Source organism: Meles meles, chromosome 10, assembly GCF_922984935.1.
Source record: "Meles meles chromosome 10, mMelMel3.1 paternal haplotype, whole genome shotgun sequence".
NCBI lineage: Eukaryota > Metazoa > Chordata > Mammalia > Carnivora > Mustelidae > Meles > Meles meles.
In genome coordinates this window covers 77,145,201-77,162,922 of record NC_060075.1, presented here as the reverse complement: position 1 = coordinate 77,162,922, position 17,722 = coordinate 77,145,201, and the positions used below count along the sequence as shown (strand labels likewise).

At 41.9% G+C, this 17,722-nt stretch overlaps 1 protein-coding gene across 4 annotated transcripts in view; it reads right to left on the bottom strand.

The window, feature by feature from the left end:
• Positions 1–17,722, bottom strand: part of LOC123951466 (phosphatidylcholine translocator ABCB4) — a 199,187-nt gene that overhangs the window by 106,484 nt on the left and 74,981 nt on the right. For 3 of the 4 annotated variants that reach the window (XM_046020209.1, XM_046020211.1, XM_046020213.1), the window contains 5 exons: positions 16,709–16,786; positions 13,950–14,033; positions 7,325–7,528; positions 1,902–2,002; positions 497–637 (listed from right to left, as the gene is read on the bottom strand). The exons of the other annotated variant lie outside the window; for it this stretch is intronic. In XM_046020209.1, the coding sequence (XP_045876165.1) occupies positions 497–637; positions 1,902–2,002; positions 7,325–7,528; positions 13,950–14,033; positions 16,709–16,786 (608 nt within the window). The remainder of the gene's footprint in view (positions 1–496; positions 638–1,901; positions 2,003–7,324; positions 7,529–13,949; positions 14,034–16,708; positions 16,787–17,722) is intronic. 4 annotated transcript variants of the gene reach the window in all.

The window sequence follows — 17,722 nt, the reverse complement described above, 5'->3', positions numbered from 1 at the left end:
GCAATGGAGCACAAATCCCAGTCTAGCTTTTCCTTGGTCATTTCTGAGTTTCTTCAGCTCTTCTTGTGTCAAGGAAAGCAAATGTATTCTAGAAACTCTCAGGGCTTGCAGGGCTCAGGGTCCCACACTTGCTCTTTAGCTTCCCTGTTCAGAAATTTCATTAAAAGGATCCAAACCCTTGGTGCAGGGTTAGGCTTCTTCCCAAATGTCAAAACCTCCTGGGAACCCCTCATTGAATCACTACCCCCACTGAACCACAGATTCAGAAAGGCCAATGTATGAGTCAGCACTGGGGAAGGGACAGTCATTGATTCCCCAAAAGAAATGGGGGTACTTCTGTGATAATACACAGAGACGTGGGCAAGATTTCGCCTTCTGAATCATCACCAGGATCTCTTTATGAAGCTTCCCAGTAAGGTTTTCTATCCAGGCATGAAGTATGTTTACCTCAGTTATATTTCTAGAGTTCAATTGCCAAAATTAACCCAATACTTACAACAGAACATCCTGAAAGTTCATGAACCCATTGGCCACCAGGTAGGCACCAAACCGGAAACAGCCCGCGTAGGAAAAATACATCATTGCCTGGGTGATGGAAAATGAGATCCCAAAGATGTGTGCTTTCCTCAAAGAGTTTCTGAAAAGAAGACATTATGAAACTTACTTGACTTTCATTGCTCAGTCCCTAAAACAACCTTTGCTAGATCAGCCATGGGGCATGGCAGATAAAAATGTGTTCCGTTTCCAAAAAGGAAAGATTGGTCCTCACTTTTCTACTTGTGAAAATTTAGGAAATTGCCTAATGGAGGGTTAACTATACCTGAAAGTGTTGAGGTGAAGTTAAAATAAGCCAAGGAAAACATGAAGAGTCTGCTAGGGATTCATAAATGGAAGTTTCTTCCCTTTCCCTCCACTTTTGGATGTACAAAATATATGCACTCTAGAGTCAACATTCATTCAACACACATTTACCCAACACCTACAAGTCGCAGGGACCATGCTGGGTGACACAGAACAATCAGTCATATTCTTGCCCTTGGGGACTGACCAGTTAAGTTGACTGTTGATTCAACTGACAATTGATTCAATGAAGGTACCATATAAAAAACATGCAATGAAGTTACCCTATAAAAAACATGTTAGGGGAAGAAAGGAGGAAACACTGAACTCTCTGGGGGAGTGAGAGAAGGCATCACAATGGCGTAAATGTTGGTGGATTTTCTGAGCCCTGTGACCCAGGTGATATGGAGGTAAGCACAGGCTGGTGAGCGGGCAGCCCTGTGGGCCTCCTACCTCGGCCTCAACCAGGTCAACTCCATTTCCATCTGTTTCATATATTGGGAGTTCAAATGAAAAGATCCTCAGAAAAAAAGACTTATTTAAAAAAAGCTTGAAAACCCATCAATCAAGTCCAACTCTCTCCTTCTACTGTGTAAGAGACTCAGAGAGGTTGGGCTGACTGTTTAGAGTCATCGCTGGATAAGTGCATTAAAGGAAATATGAAAGTTCTCCACTGAAGAAGCCTCAAGAGAGGAAGGAAAGGCATATTCAGGAAGCATCACCTCCTCTACCCGGGTCCCACAGATACATCAAATTTCATGTTCTATAGAGAACTCATCCCCACTGAGAGAAAATAATAGGGTCATTACCCAAACCTGACATCAGAGAGTCATTCTCTATCTGCTCTCCCCCTCTGCTTCCCATCAGTTACCCACTGTTACAGGATCTACTTCTGAGAGGTCAGGGTCTTGTGATTTGTCTCCTGGATAATTATAAGTGCTTCCCAGCTGGTTCCCTTCTAGTAACTTCTCCACTTGTTCCCTACCTTCTGGCCAAAATAATCTTTCTAAAAACAAAATAAACCTCCCCACACTCCCCTCCCACTCTTCAGTGGTTATTACCTGTATGGGACTTGCAAACTCTGTGCATACATGTATTCAAACTTCTGTTCCCGGGTCAAAGAAACAACAGTTCGGAAGTTTTCGATTGCTTCAGTAGCAATCTGTAAAAAAGAGCCCCAGGCCCAAAGGTGAATGAACAGTGGTGATTAGTGTGAATGTCATCAAAAAGATTAATAAAGTTAGTTTTATTATTATGTATTATTTATTATGACCCATGAGCTTCTTCCCTATGAAAAAGAAAACCAATATACTAAATCAAATTTTAGGTCTGGAAGGAAGATTGGCTGATTCAGTCTCCTCTTTATAGAGAGAGAAGCTAAGGCTTAAACAGATGAGGACACTCAGCTAAAGCCAGAGATTTCTTTACAGGGGCAGAATTTCCCTGAGAACTCAGTATTTTACAACTATTGCAGTGTTCTTTCTTCTATGATAGTCACATTTTAAGTTCATGATTATTTTATATATATTTTAAATGTGATGTTCATATTTTTCTCATTATAATTATCATTCATGACAACTGAGGAATATTTGGAAAATACTGAAAAGATAAAAAAGTGAGTAAAAATCTCCATATATGGGTATTTTACATATTAGCTTATATATATATTTTTCTAAGCCTATAAGTACTTAGGAAAATTGGGACCAATTTCTTTTTTTGGCTTTTGTGTCATTATTTTTTTTACCTTAACAAATATCAAGAGCATTTTCCAAGGTCATTAAATACACTTTAATAATGAGATTTTTAATAACATAATATCCCAGCCAGTTAAGCATTCCTTTATGGTTGAACAAGTTTTTCCATTCTCTTCCTATTAAAAACAATGCTGTGTGGGGAGCCTGGGTGGCTCAGCGTCTGCTTTTGGCTCAGGTCATGATCCCAGGGTCCTGGGATCAAGCCCCGCATCAGGCTCCCTGCCTGGTGGGAAGTGTGCTTATCTCTCTCCCACTCCCCCTGCTTGTGTTCCCTCTCTCACTGTGTCTCTCTCTGTCAAATAAATAAATAAATAAATAAATAAATAAAATCTTAAAAAGAAAATAAAAACAATGCTATGATAAACATCCTTACACATAAACCTTTGTTCAAAGTAAATTATTTAAATTAAAGGTCAAATTACTAGGTCAAAGGGAATAAACAAATTTTTAAGGAACATGGCACATATTATCCATTTGTTTTCCAGAAAGTTTCTCCCATTCAATTGACCTAAAAAATTCCAGTGCACAAAATGAGATTTCAGCCTGTATCAGCCATGAGACTTTGAAATCTCTCTCTGTGTCTTGGTCTCCTCATATGTAAAATGAGGGGAATGGACAAGAGGGTCTTGAAGTCCCTTTTAACTCTGTAATTCTAAGAAAAATAGCTTTTAACTCTGTAAATCTAAATTATGAATCAGTGAGTATGGGAAATTATTCTTCTATGAAGATGTTTTTCCTTTCTCTGGCTTGTACACTGGTCAGAACAGATTTTTTTTTTTTTTTTTTTTTTTTAAGAGCCAGGAGAGGGGTAGAGGGAGAGAGAGAGAGAGAATCTTAAGCAGGCTCCATACCCAGCGTGGAGCCTGACATCAGGCTCAATCTCAGGACCTGAGATCAAGATCTGAGCTAAAATCAAGAGTCAGATGCTTTAACAGACTGAGCCATCCAAGTGCCCCATGGTCAGAAGTGATCCCAATAAAGACACATTCATTTATAGCTCAAAAATCATAAACATGAAACCTTACTTACTTCTTACTAAATCCTATATCAATTACCTAATTCCAAAGATAAATGCAAACATTTGATACAACATAAGTCAGTTTTTAAAGAGTAATTCAAAGAGCTATTAGAAGAAAAGCAATAAGACCATATATTTAAAAACAAAAACTTATTTAAAAAATAAAGTTAAGGGGCACCTGGGTGGCTCAGTGTGTTAAGCCTCTGCCTTCGGCTCAGGTCATGATCCCAGAGTCCTGGGACTGAGACCCGTGTCAGGCTCCTTACTCAGAAGGGAGCCTGCTTCTCCCTCTCCCTCTGCCTGCTACTCTGCCTACTTGTGCTCTGTCAAACAAATAAATATAATTTTTAAAAAATCTGTACACTCTATGAAAATAATATACATTTATTTTAGAAAATCCTCAAAGTGCAGAAAACAAAAAATTAGAAGAAAAAATTCACCTCTAGCCAAATCTGCACACAACCCTTGTTCAGACCCATGTTAGAAATATTTTCAGTGATGATGCTCCAAACAAACGGAAAGGTTCTTCACGTTAGTAAGGAAATTCAACAATTTATAAAAATGTCTGCTGAAAACAGATTCTACTGTAAATTTCAATGTGGTTTCTAAGAAATATTTTCTGTGCACCATTTTCTAAGTCAGGTGTGTTTTGTTTGTTTTTTAAAAACCAAATGGTCTGTAAATGTGGTCACTTCGTAGAGGGTGTAAACAGTCCAATACAAGTGAGTTTATGAGTCAGAGACCTCACATAGTGAGTAAAACCTTAAAGTAATCACTTCACAACCATCTTCATCTTGCCTCATGATGAAGCAATTAAGAAAATGCTTAATGAGTACTCCGCATCCTCACAGCTTCGGTTTCTCCAAGAGTTTTAAATAGAAACTTAGGAAACCACTATGAAGAGAGAGAACCTTTTTCAAAGTTTATTTATCTATTTGAGGGAGAGAGAGAGAGAGAGCAGGGATAGGGCAGAGGGAGAGGGAGAATCTTAGGCAGACTCCCCACCCAACACAAAGCCCAACTTGGGGATCCTTCTCACAACCCATGAGATCACAACCCATGAGATCACCACTTGAGTGGAAACCAAGACTCAGATGCTACAGACTGAGCCATCCAGGCACTCTAAGAAAAGAGAACCCTAATCTGAGAAGAGTAAATAGCATTGAGTTTCCTTCAGTAGCCATTGTGAACAAAATAATTTTGAAGCAATATATACACACACACACACACATATATATATATATATATATATATATTTTTTTTTTTTTTCCCTAGAAAGAAAAAAACCCTCCTCACACTTCTCTTCCTATCCTCAAATAAACCAAGGTTTGATTATGGCTTTTATTTCTGAAAATGAAAAAGCATCTATTTTATTAAGATGTTCACTAGTCAATAATAATGTGACAGAAATCTATGGAGATCAGGCAGGGTAGAGGTTATGAGCAGGCTGCCCCCAACACGGTCTTGCTCTGGAATCCTGGCCCTGCTCTGTCTCTGTAAGGGCAAACCAACAGACACAGTGCTGGTCCCCACGGAGCTTATGCCTTAGTAGGGAAGACAGTCCACTAGTCAATAAACAAAGAAATAGCAGACAAACGACAAGTGCTGAGAAGTGTCATAAATTAATGCAAAGGTCAGGAAAGACCTCACCAAAGAGGTAATAATGCTGAGATCTGAATAATATAAAGGAACCAGGCCTGGGAAGATCAGAGGGAGCCAGCTTGGAATGTTTCCAGGAACTGAAAGGCAGCCGATGAGGCCAGAATGGGGTGGGCATGGGATGGAGTCACGAAAGACTCACTCAGAGAAGATGCTGGGGGGGAGGGAATCATGCAGAATCTTATCAACTAGGATAAAAAATGGATCACTTCCCAGTGTGATCAGAATCCACCAGAGGGTTTAAAGTTGGGCACCTGTTTGTGTGTTCTTGTGTTTGTAAGAGATCAGTGTGGCTTCTGTGAGAAGAATGTAGAAAGTGGGTGGACAAGAAGGGAAGGAGTGGGAGCAGGGAGATCAGTTAGAACTATCGCTGTATGATGTGGGGAAGTTACCTGACTTCTATAAGCCTTGGGTTTTATCAACTAATAAGAAGAATTCCAAAAAGTGATTGAGTATCAAAGAAGAAAATGCATGCAGAGTTCCTTGCATGATGCCTGACATATATTAAATATTCAGTAAAAATTCAGTAACCTGGGAATGAGGAGCTTTGGGAGTTGATTTTCAAAACTACACAGACCAGATGGTCTTGAAACCACCACTTTCCCTACCTGTTCTTGCCAGTCTCATGAAACACCCCTGAATCAGAGCCTGTATCTCACTTCTCAACCTCCGTTCAGTGAACCTGCCACATTCACACATATCCATGTCTACCTGCCCCCCTTCCTTGCCCCCGGGACAGATCTCCAAGAGTCTTAAATCCGAGTTTCCTTGGGATCCCAAGCAATCTTGGGATCCACTTTAGAAGTGCTAACCTGTGATGTCTAACAAATTATCTTATAATTGAGCATCTTGATCACCTTCTTCCTCTAAACAACGTAAAGCTCCTTTCTGGGACATTTTGAACACCTCAGGAAATGATGATATTCCTAAATACTAATACATTTTCTTTCTACACATTTTGTCCTAGATTTTTCCATCCTCTCACATGAAAAGTCAACACCACAGAAAGAAAAACCAAGACAGTGGAGTATTAAATGAGGTGATTGTTCACAGACCATGTCCCCTGACAGGGGCCAGTGTGACAAGGGCCAGCCCACAACCAGATGCCGGTGGGTCAGGTTGGTCCTGCTGATGCTTGGGACTGGGCCTCCGGTGGCCTGAAGGGGAGCCTCACATGAGACCTTTCTCCCATAGACACTAGTTAGGAAACACTAAAACTAGTCCAATGGAATTCGTGAAGGAATCCTAAGGAAACAGGATAAAAAGTCTGAGGAGATGGCTGGGAGGTAGAGGACAAAGTGTCAGTGGTGATTAACCTCCATGAAGAAGTACCCACTACATCATTCATTTTTCTCTGGTGCGGTGCCTGGTCCTGAAACAAAGTACCTCAGACACATGGCCTAGATAGCCAGAGCCACTGGATCTTTCTGGGTTCCTGCCCTGACTCTTAGGAAGCCTGGAGGGTCTACTAATAGATGTATCCCTACCCAGTTTTAGGGGTCAGTCATGCTCTGACCACTTCTATTTTTGCAATGATACAAACCATGTGCTATCAGATTTGTTTGGCCATCAGCAGACAGCTTTGGATCCTGGCTATGAGGCTTATCAGCTCTAAGGCACTGGGGCCACAACCCACCTGTGTCTCAGCTTCAGCTGAAAAAGGAACTAATTATAAAGCAACTTCTTAGGGTCACAATGAGGAGTAAAGCATTGCCAAGGAATTTTTATTTCCTCAATAAAGGAATGGATTCCAGCTTGCTTGAGGGAAAGGAGGACAGAGGGAAGGGGTACGAAGAGAGGGCATAGAGAAAGAGTGTGAGGACAATGGTCTGAAACAATGAAAGCCTAATAAAATCAGTTGTCAGGCTGTGAGCCTCAGAATTCATTGGGCTCCTTTTCTTCAGTTTCCAACTTCCTCCGGTCAAGTGAAACTGCTTTAAGGACTGGGTATAAAAACATTCTCCGAGCATAGTGAATAGCAGCGAGTAACAGAACGACACTGATTAGAATATTTCACTCTTTCAGATCAGCACTAATATTTAGGTTGACTCACCTTCCCAGCACCTTCCAGTTCTTTCTTATCTTTCAGTGCTTGTCCAGACAACATTTTCATTTCTACAACTCCTGCTATTGCAATGATGGGTACGATGGCTAAGAGTAAAAGTGTTAACTGCCAGCCATAGATTAAAGATATAATAATGCCTGTCCCAAGATTTGCTATATTCTGGGTAATTATAGCGAGCCTGGAACCTATAGCCTACAAAATAAAAACACAAAACAAATTAGAGAAATGCTTTCTTATTCTCTTTAAAACCCATGCCTATATTTTCCTCAGGATTATGACTTCAGCTTCATGAAATTCTATTAATTATCTTCTCACTTACAAAATAAAAGGGAAAGTTTTACTCATGAGTTTATCTGGTTTCTAAAATGAAAATTTCCATGATATCAGAGTGAATACTGAAAGAAGAAGATCAATAATTCAGAGTTAAATTACATATTTCTATCTCTTCCAATTTTTTTTAAGTAGGGTCCATGCCAGTACGGGGCTTGAACTCATGACCCTGAGATCAAGACCTGAGCAGAGTTCAAGAGTTGGATGTTAAGAAAAATGAGCCACCCAGGCACCCCTCTCTTCTAATTTTTCATACCAAGAAAATTTTCATTAATAAATGAAACCATGATCACTAAAGCAAGCTCTTCAAATAAACAAGATAAAAGGGGCTCCTGGGTGGCTCAGTCATTAAGCATCTGCCTTCAGCTCAGGTCATGATCCCAGGGTCCAAGGATCGAGCCCCATGCTGGGCTCCCTGCTCAGTAGGAAGCTGCTTCTCTCTCTCTCATCCCCCTGCTTGTGTTCCCTCTCTTGCTCTCTCTTTCTCTGTCAAATAAATGACTAAAATCTTTTAAAAAATAAACAAGTAATCTGACAGTTACACTGGAAATGTTGGAGATTTCCAATGTTAGATGCATAGCTACTCATAAGTTAAGTCTAATATATGTCATTAAGGAGTCCAAATATATCTGGGCCTATTTGATATGCTTATTGGGTTTAATTTAACCTGCAGCTGATTTGGAAAAACTACACAGAGCTGAAAGTTATGGAATTTAATTTAGGGTATTAAGCAGGCGTTAGAGCCTTTAATGTGAATGCCAGATGGGGCCTGGAGCATAACTTTCAGTAGCATGCAGTGACTTCCAGCTCTAAAGCCAGAAGTCAAACTATAAAGTCAATTCCATACCGTACTTCTCTACCTTAGAAACACCCAAGCCCTCAATCCCTTCCGAAGTCTGGCTCTGGTGCCCAGATCTGGGAATGGCCCAGGTTTTTTCTACCCCCAAAGTTCCCTCTGCCTGACCAGGCCAGACTCAGGTGTAGATTCCAAAGCAGTAGAGTCCAGACTGGTCACATCCTCCTCTATGTACCCCCTTCTCCATCACTCCGGTATCATCCCTCTGAAATCATTCAACACCTACATGATATAAATACCAGACCAGGAATTAGGGGGCAAGGGTATTACAACTACTAGGAGCCTCTGTACATTAAATTCTATACCAAGAATTGCACCAGACAGCATGAATAAGGGAACGTTTCTTTTTATTTGATGCAGCCGCTGAGTTTCTATCAAAGGAATACTTAACCAAATTTGGCTTATGTCAAAAAATGAAGCAGATTTCAGAGCCAGGTCTCTGCATTTGTGCATTTCCAACCTAAAAGTCAAAGGTTACAACCCGGACAGAGTCCATGGCACGGGGACAATGTAAACTGCTCCTGTTCTCAGAATCTACGAGTCCTACCCAGAACTCATTTCCCACAGCTACTGACTGAGAGAAGTGCTCAGAACATCCACCAAGCTCACAGCAGGTGAACGATTCTAGTACAATAACCTTCCAGACAAAGGAATGTTAGGTCTGGATGGCAGTCAAGGTCATGAAAATAAGTAAAATGGATCAGAGATGACAAATTCTTCTCTCATGTACATGAAAGGTGAAGAAAAGATCAAGAACCTCAGACTTTGGGGTGTGGGGAGATTACAGTCTTTGGTTTAACTTGAGTTAGCACTTGAAGTCATGGTGCTGGTTACTGTTCCTTATGCTAAAGACTAACACTGTTCCACCTCTAGCAATCACACAGAGTAGGACTCTAGAGTTCCGAGGATCACAATGAATGGGACAGCATAGATTAGTAGTAGCCTGGTAATTTTCATCTCAAAAAGTAGAACTGAGAGAAGATAACACTCCCAAAAACCACAGCCCAAGCTTGAAACAGGGGGAGACAGAAACAGCCCAACACTTGAAACCCATCAAGACCCCTCATTACCTCTCCACCCGCTGTACTTTCAAGTAATTCTATCTCACTTCCTCTTCTCATTTTTCTGCCCATTCTTCCTTGTTACTCCCTGCCCTGATATTTATTTCCTCTTCCAAACATGACCATATTGCTTGAAATCTAATTTAAAACACTAATGCTTACGGGGGGGGGGGGGGGAGCCTATTTCCTGAAATTAGAAACATTTATAACTTCATCTTCCTCTCAACCCCCTTCTCCTGGGGACATAAAAAACCTTAAATACATAGTAGCTTTTGATCTCTACATGGCTCTCATTTGCTTTTTTTCCCCTGCAGAATTCTAGTCTTAAAACCAAAATAAAACTTTAAAGCTCACTATTTCATATGCAAAATACTGAGATTATTTCCTCCTGATTTCTTTCTAGCAGAACATGCTTCTGACTCAAAAATACATCCAAGAAAATGTTTCCTTGATGCTCAAGTTAAATATGAAGAACATTTAACCTAGATAAACGTTATCAGTAACTATAGACGCACAAACTTGAGTTAGCTCTGCCTTGGGTAGAATGATTTTTGATAGTATTGCTTCCCTTGGGTATTTTTGGATATAAAAAATTAAATTCACCACTTCCCACTGTGGAATAGAGATACACACGGACACACACACACACACATACACAGGTGAATATATGTATATGCATGTATATAGGTGTGTGTATGTATATTTACACACCTACTCGCATCTGCCCCAACACGAACAGGTCAGCTGGTAGCATTAAGTGGATACAACTGTCCTGTCTCCACCAACCTGTGGTAACGGCTACGTCAGACTTTTCTGCTTCTGATGGCGCTCACAGACCTACTTGCTTCCTCTTCTCTGGTCCTTAGCTACTGATCGAAGTTCTGGGGAACACTTGTGAACTGGTGGCTCACACGGGGGTGTGCAGGCTAGTGGGGCCATCAGAGTATGAGTTCGAAGATACCAATGAAAAGCAGCGGGTCAATACCAGCAGGCAATCCAGGGCTCCCAGAGCTCCAGTGAGGGGCTGAGGAGCTCACAAATGATAGGAGAGGGACAGGCCTGGCCACCAGTCTTAGAGATACAAGAAAGGACCACGGCTTAGGACAGGCCATAACCCCAGAGAAACTTCAGAGGAGGAAAGAAGGACAGCCAGCACACAACACCCACACTGAGCCTGCTCAGGTTCTGCCACCGGGACTGAGTCAGCATTTACTCTAGGCTGTGTCCTCCACACCAGACGAGGTGTGGGATGTGTGCGTCCCTGTGAGCACACGAGCACAGTCAACCAGGTCTCTGTGAAAGGCATGCTAAAGGGAGGGCAGCAAAGTTTAACTAGGGAAACTTGGATTTCAGAAATTTGAGGACACACTGTGTCTGCACTAAGCCTGATCGCCAAAGACTCGCTCTTGAAGGGAGGGAGCAAAATGGATTGACCCAAACTCACTGACTGATTCTCCTGCCAAGTTAAATTTAAAAAATAGAGACTGGTGCTTTATGTCTTCTATCTACCACCCACTTCTCTCCTCCATTTCCCAAGAAGTCCTTTAACAATGTATCTAATGGTGTTTGTCCTCTTTTCTCCTTTCTCTTGATCCCCCTTCCAACAGGTTTTGCTCCCACCACACCTTGAAACAGCTCTTGTCAGAACCATCAGCACCTTCTAGAGGCTGGAGCCTGGTAAGATGTTCCATCACTCTGTGTGCTTATTAGCGGTATCTGACACCCTTGAATGCTCCTCCTGAAAACACTTTTTCCATGTTGTTTCTAGGACACTGCTCTCCTCCCTCACTGGCTGCTCCTTCCCAGTCTTCTTTGCAGGTCCATCCTTATAGCCTGGACCTCATGGCCCAGCACTTTCCATGCTCTCTAGCTCCATATGCTTCCTTGTCTATTAACCCAGTCCCCTGGTTTACAATCCATCAATGCACTGAAAGATCTCCAAATGTCTATTTCCAGACCAGACTTCTGTGCTCAGCTCCAGACCTGTACATCTAATCTGCCTTCTTGATGTCTCCACTTGGACATCTCAATGGACATCTCAGATGTACCATGTTCCAAAAAAGAACTCTCAACTCTCCCTCAAATCTGTTCTTTCAATAGGCTCCCAGTTTCATTAAAAAGCAACTCCATTTTTTTGGTAAAGGTTTTTATTTATTTGGCAGAGAGATATAGGAAGAGCACAAATAGGCAGAGCGGCAGGCAGAGAGATGGAGGAGGGGAGAGAAGCAGGCTCTCCGATGAGTAGGGTTGATCCCAGGACCTTAGGATCATGAACTGAGCTGAAGAAAGCCACTTAACCGACAAGCCACCCAGGTGCCCCACAGTTCCATTTTTTAAAGTGATGCAGGTAAAAAATTATGGAGACATTCTATATTCCCATTCTTTTATACCCCACATATAACCAATAAATTCTGTTGGCTGTACCTTCAAACTATGTCCTGAATCTGATTACTTTTTGTCACCTTCACGATGATCACTCCAGTCTAAGACGTGATCATCCCTCCCCTGACTTATGGCAATACAGTCCCTGCCTCCACCCTTGCCCCCTTCAGCCTAGTCATACAGCAGACTTTAAAACTTTCAGATCCCAAGGGCTCCTGGGTGGCTCAGTTGATTAAACGACCCGCCTTCAGCTGTGGTCATCATCCTGGGGACTGGGATTGAGCCCCTGGTCAGGCTACCCCCTCTCAGCAGGGAGCCTGCTTTTCCCTCTCCCTCTGCCTGCCACCCCTCCTGCTTGTGCTCTCTCTGTCATAAATAAATCTTTTTTTTTAATAAATAAAATCTTAAAAAAAAACCAAAAACCTTTCAGATCCCATCACTCCTGTGTCCAAAACCCTATAATGACTTCCCATCTATTTCCAGATATAATGCAGATCTCAATTCTTACGCCTCTTCCTTTCACTCACTTTACTGCAGCCACACTGTTTTTGGAACAGTTACGGAAATGCTCCAGCCTCAGGTCCTTAGCACTTGCTGATCCTTCTGTTTAGAACATTCCTCTCTATATATCTACAGGGCTAGTACCTTTAGCTCATTCGGGCCTCCCGCATATACCACCATATCTCTGAGACCTGAAAGCCCTTACCTATACATCCTGCTGTTATTTTTTTTCCCATAGTTATTTTTAATGATGATCCTGGCATGCTGTGTAGACACCAGAAGGCCCGGTTGTTGTCTGTGTTATGAAGTTCAAAGTTATTTCAAGTAGTGCACATGTGGCCCTGATAGGTTCTATACAACTTGATCTAAACCTCCATGTTCATTGATTTGTGTGTTTTAAGCAAAGAAATCTGCCTTAAAAAAAAGTCACAAGATTTACATTGTAATTTAAAACTCTGTGCACTTCCACATTCATAACCTAATTTAGTCTTACGGAAGCCCCTTGTATTTGATAGAAGAAACTTTAATATAGAGCTACCTTAAAGGAAGACTAAAAGATTAATAAAGTTCAAGGGAGGGAAAGGCACGTGTTTTTTTTCTCAAATCCTATATCCATCTTGTGGATTTTTGCTATCAGTAGTTACAGTGTAGAAGAAACTGTCACTTCCTGCACAAATCAAAACCTCCTGGTACAACAGTTTCTAGTTGAGCAGTTAGAGAGAATCATGTACTAGTAAAATTTGAGCTTTATAACCTGAAGAAGTTAGTCCTGCTACCACTGCTTTAATGTTTTAATGTGCTTCTCATTTCTTCTAACCTGCTTTTATTTTTATTATTATCACTTTTTTTTTTTTTTTTTTTTTTTTTTTGAGAGAGAGCGAGCGCATGAGCAGGGTGGGCAAGGAGGTCTAGAGGGGGAGAGAGAGAATCTTAAGCAGACCAGGCCGGCCTAGCGGGGAGCCCAAAATGGGACTTGATCTCAGACTCTGACAGCATGCCCTGAACTGAAATCAAGAGTCTGATTCTTAACCAACTGAGTCACCGGAATGCCCCTCAACCTGCTTTTACATTTTTCTTCCCTCTCTTCTAAACTGCAGTACTCCTAAACATGTATACAGAAACTACATTCTTTTTTTCAGTAGCAATTCGTTTTCTGTTGATTAACTGAACCCAAAACAGACTGATCTTGCATGATATGCTGATAAATACTTCCTTTTCTAAATAATTATCCTTCCATGTGTATCCTGTAAATAATATGACTAACTAGTAAACAACAAAAGAAAGCTTGTAAATTATATATACACTATACAGTATACAATGTTTAAATGGTTAACATTTTTGCTATGAGGCAAATGATTTATTGTGTTAAATATTTATCTAACATTTTAATGATGATGAGAACACCGAAAATGGGAAAATTAATTCCATGCTGAGATCCAAAATGGCCAACGAAGACTAACACCAGCAGAAAGAAGGCACATACCCCTTTAACTTGAGCTGCATCATTGGCAAGCCTAGTTGTCAATGCTCCAGTGGTATTTTTGGGGTCATCAAACCAGCTCACATCCTGTGGCACAGAAAAAGATTTTATTATCTTAAAGCTCTACTTATAAGACCCTTAGCTCCAAGGGCAAGGACAAGGTCAGGATGGTTATCATTTATACCCCTTGCATTTCACACTCAGGATTTGGCACTCAATAGACAAGAAAGGGACTTAATAGACAAAAACATAAGTAATTTCACTTGTCAAAATAATTTTCTGAGTGCCTGCTACTTCGACATCCAAATAGAGAGGCTGAATAGGCAGTTTAGATAACTGGAGTTCAGGGCAGAATAAATGAATTGGGTTTTAAAAATCAACAAAAGAAATCTAGATTAAAATTTCAGATTAACATAAAATGGGATTTTTTGATAAAACCATTTACCTTTTAATTTTTAATTTTTTAAATTTACTTTTATTTAAATTCAATTAATTAATTAGGTATTAATTAATAGTGTATTATTAGTTTCAGAGGTAGAGAGCAGTGATTCATCAGTCTTATACAATATCCAGGGCTCATTATATCACATGCCCCCCCCTTAATGTTCATCACCCAGTTACCTTATCCCTCCACCCCCCTCTCAGCAACCCTCAGTTTGTTTCCTATGATTAAGAGTCTTTTATGGTTTGTCTCCCTGTCTGATTTTATCTTATTTTTCCCTCCCTTCCCCTATGATCTGGTTTTGTTTCTTAAATTCCACAAGTAAGTGAATATGATAACTGGATTTCTCTGATTGACTTATTTCACTTAACATAATACCCTCTAGTTCCATCCATGTCATTGCAAATGGCAAGATTTCAATTTTTGAAGGCTGAGTAATACTCCATATTGTGTGTGTGTGTGTGTGTGTGTGTATCACATCTTCTTTATCCATTCATCTGTCGATGGACATCGGGCTCCATAGTTTGGCTATTGTGGACATTGCTGCTATAAACATTGGAGTGCATGTGCCCCTTCAGATCATAACATTTGTATCTTTGGGATAAATACCCAGTGGTGCAATTTTGTAGGGTAGCTCTATTTTTGACTGTTTGAGGAACCTCCATGTTGTTTTCCAGGTGGCTGCACCAGCTTGCACTCTCACCAACAGTGTAAGAGGGGTAAGAGGGTTTCCTTTTCTCCACAACCTCTCCAACATCTGTTGTTTTCTGACTTGTTAATTTTAACCAGTCTGACTGGTGTATTATCTCATTGAGGTTTTGACTTGTACTTCCTTGATTCCAAGGGATGGGTAGCATTTTTTCACGTGTTATTAGCCATTTGCCCATTTACCTTTTAAGCACATAAGTACTAAAAAGATTGTGAATTTGTAGTATGAATTTATATCCATAATAAAATTAACTGTGGTCCTATTATCCATACTGGTGATTTGCAATTAAAGCAATATCGATCATATTTCCCCCAAATATTTAAGAAACAAGAAAGTGTTACAAGTTATTATAGCATGCATCACTTTGCTTTTTTAAAATTGCTGTGTTAAAATGCCTCTTCCAGTGGCATATAACTTCCTTGAAGACAGGGACTGTTGAGGTATGAATGCCTGACAATTCTTCGTATTATGGCTCTGAAGCAGAAGGTCTTCATACATATTTGCCAGGCTTAGTAATTTATAGAGAGGGCATTACACAAACCATCAGCTCAGCTTCCGAAGTATAATAGACTCAGGAGTCAGCCTGGGGTCTGGGACGGTAATGGGGCATTTGGCTCTGGACCAAGATCAGCCTCAATCCTAAATGGAATCCCGGTTATAATTATGGTTTGATTCAGTGTCCCAGGACAGGGTCCCCATCAAATAGTGTTCTGTCACTCATTCAAATCAGTCCTGGCTCTGTCAGTCACTGCAAGCAATTCCCACAAACACGCTTTTTAAGTCATGGTGGCAGGGGTGGGAAAGGATGGAGGAAGCAAAGACAGCCGGGAAAGGGTAAATATCATTGAGAAATCCTAATGCGGCAACCTGTGCTTCTCAGCCAGGGTTCCAGCACCCCTGGCATGTCCAGGGCATCCTTCTGGCACCTCATTTTATTCACTGGCAAGGGATCAGTGATTTTAAAATGGAGAGTTATAAAGTCACATACAAAATTTCCAGGATTGTTAGAGAAACTTTCTCTTTAAACTGGGCTGTTTTGGGTGACATTCCCAGAAGCCCCCTCCCCCTTTCCCTAGGAACACATTTGCCTCTGCCTGGTGTTGGGGTTCTGAAGATCTGAAATGTAAGAGGCATTCCATTAAGCTGTTACCAGCTTGACAGACTACGGTGTCAATTACTGTATCTATCTAACCCCAGCAAAGCGACTGGGGAGTGGGGATACATTTTGCTTTGTGGAAAGACAGAGTTCAGGTGACATCCCTTAGTGGGCAGAAACATGAATGTCTTGAGTTTCCCAGGGGAAAGAAAGGGAGAAAAGGGATGAGGGGTACTGCCTACTCTGCCTCCAGTTGCCACGAGAAAGGCTGGTGGCGAACCTGCTCTGGGGACCCTCTGTGGCCATCCCCTTCCTTGTCCCGCCCACAGAAGACATACAGCAGGGCCTCTGAGCCAGACCTGGGGGGGTGGTCCAGCAGCATCTCTGAGGGGAGAAGGAGGGAAGACCCCCACAGGAGCTCACTCTGAGTAACCTGACCGCACTCCCACTCCATGAGGCCACATGTACAAGCAGGGAGGTCCGCCCAGCCCAGGCTCAGTCCTCAGCAGACATACCTGTCTCAGCATCGATCTGAAAACCATGTACCGGAGCCGCTTGGTGAGGATCTCCCCGGCTTTGCCGAACGTGAAGCCCTGTGAATGAGAATATGCCACAAGAAAGGAGACCTATCAGAGACCCCCACACTGATGACACAGAGGGCGGGAGCCCAGATGTCACTGCTGAGAGGACACGAGACCAGTTCAGAAAGCCAAATGTCAGGCTTGGCTGTGTTGCGTGGTACAGAGCCGCACTGGTGGGTGGGGCCAGGAGAGCCCAGTTTTTGAAATCATTACTCCCCTGTTACTGGCAGGCTGATGAGGGATTTATTAGGAAGTGTGTTTCTTTGTCCAGACTCCTATCCCTGTTATTTCTCCCAGGGAGCCAGGGTCTGTCACCCAGGAAGCTCAAGTTGTTTCTAAGGCAGAGGCACTCGAGGAAGGACAGCTGTGTTACATGTCATCCAAACCAGGACACACTGAGAATGCCAAAAGAATGCTGTTAAGAGATACATCAGGACCTGAGGTGTCGTCTGGGAAAACAGAAATATTCAGCCACCCAGCCATAAAGGAAGCAGGGAACAAAGATAGCAAATTCCTAGTTTCCAAGTTAAACAATAACAACAACAACAACAACAACAACAAAACTAAAGTCTTGGAGCAAAACAAGCTGGGCAAGAAGGCCGACCAAGAGAGAATTTTCTGCCCTGGCCCTCTCCTTCCCCCCAAGAGTCTAACCTTGCATGTCTGGGAGGAGGGAGGAGTTCCTCTGGGAAATAAGGAGTCCCATGTGAGTGTGCTGCCATGCCTGGCCACATCTGGGGAGGAAGGGCAACAGAACCCTCATCCCAATGCATGTGGGGATACAAGACCAGGACAAAGCAGTGCTCCCTGTCTTTCTGGAGCTCCGGGAAGTGGAAGTCTACAGATCAGGGCCGCCCCACAATGGCATGGGGGAAGCAGAGTGGAAATGGCCCATGGCGCATCATAAGAGGAGAGGCCCTAATAACAACCCAGTTCCCTACAGAATCA